Below are 1,393 nucleotides of genomic sequence, written 5' to 3'. Positions count from 1 at the left end.
ATTTATAATTTTAAATTACTTGAATTTTTTGTTTTATTAATACGAAAGTTATTTTATTGAAAAATAAATTTACCGAGTGCTTAAATGATAAATTGCTTTCTTTAGCAAATGTCGCAGTCAAAACAATCTTCACATCAAACACAAAATCATGCTCACTATCAATCAAGACAACTGCATCATAATTATCATGGACATAATAACCATGGACATCGAAATAGAGGTCGTGGGCGCGCTCATTATCGTCGTCAGTTTGACAAAGTTAGGCAGACGGAATCTACTCCCAGATGACAATGGGCTCGAGATAAACTATTTACTAACTGGTCTCCTATTTTATTAAATGTATACAATAATATAATTAGCACTAGTAGCGTAATTATAAATGTATTATATAGTAATTGTTTCATTTCAAATTACTTTTACATGATAAAATTATAGGTATCGTTGTTCAGCAACATTCCCGTTGTAACGGTGTATAAGATGGGGTGTGTTGAAATTTCCAAGGACTGTCTGTGTAGACTGAAGCCATGGTGCTCTTTTAAACGATCTGTAATCGTATAAAGTTAATTAATTTTTCTTCTTTTTTTTTTCTTTTTTTTAAATATAAACACGTATACAAAGCTGTAAGTATTGTAGCAAATTATGGAAAAAAATGCGCAATCAAAATATTACACTAAAAATATTTTATACCAGTAATTTAAAGTTTAATGACGTCGAAACATTATAAAAGTAACATACATCGTTTTTATTGTGCAGTTTTTATAATCATTCCGGAATGAATTTCACAACAATACTCATTTGTACCAAAAAATTTTACAATTATATGGATCGTGACATATAACAGAGCAGACATGGATCAGTATTTGAACACATATTTATTTATTCCTTCAAAAGGAAACAAAAATTTAATTCTTGCTTTACACGTACATTCAGAAGCAATGTAAATCTTTAGAAAAAGTATGTAATGCTATTATATATCAAGTTTAACATATGAAATATACCTTTCAAGAGTTAAGAATTTTGATTTAATGAATGAATTAACCACTACTTCTGAGAAAACACCATTCACAAAATAATATAAAAACCAAAGCACATCAATACTTTTTTCAGTACAAAATATTTTCTACATATTTTTTCTGTACATCTACATTAAACAAATGTAAGTCTTTGATTTTTATTATTCATTTGTATTTTGTTTTCATTCTTTATTTTTAAACTATTTAATAAATCTCTTATAGTATGCATTTCTTTATTGTATGTGAAAGAGGATTTTATTAATAGATAAAAAATCTTCCTTCTGATTGTGATATTTGTAAAAGGGTAATAGCATAAAATCAGAAAAAATTTAAAAAGATGAAAAGTTAAATCATTCCAATTTATATAAATGAAAATATTA

At 26.3% G+C, this 1,393-nt stretch overlaps 1 protein-coding gene across 1 annotated transcript in view; it reads left to right on the top strand.

Annotated features, from left to right (window-relative positions):
• LOC108573093 (E3 ubiquitin-protein ligase RNF25) overlaps positions 1–380 on the top strand; it is a 4,125-nt gene extending 3,745 nt beyond the window's left edge. The window contains exon 6 of the mRNA XM_017935459.1: positions 106–380. Coding sequence (XP_017790948.1) covers positions 106–288 — 183 coding nt within the window. The 3' untranslated portion in view covers positions 289–380. The remainder of the gene's footprint in view (positions 1–105) is intronic.
• Positions 381–1,393: the final 1,013 nt, after the last annotated feature.

The sequence above is a fragment of the Habropoda laboriosa genome, unplaced genomic scaffold, assembly GCF_001263275.1.
Source record: "Habropoda laboriosa isolate 0110345459 unplaced genomic scaffold, ASM126327v1 scaffold89, whole genome shotgun sequence".
NCBI classification, from domain to species: domain Eukaryota; kingdom Metazoa; phylum Arthropoda; class Insecta; order Hymenoptera; family Apidae; genus Habropoda; species Habropoda laboriosa.
Note: the sequence above shows the minus strand (reverse complement) of the source record. Positions and strands in the feature narration are given on the sequence as shown.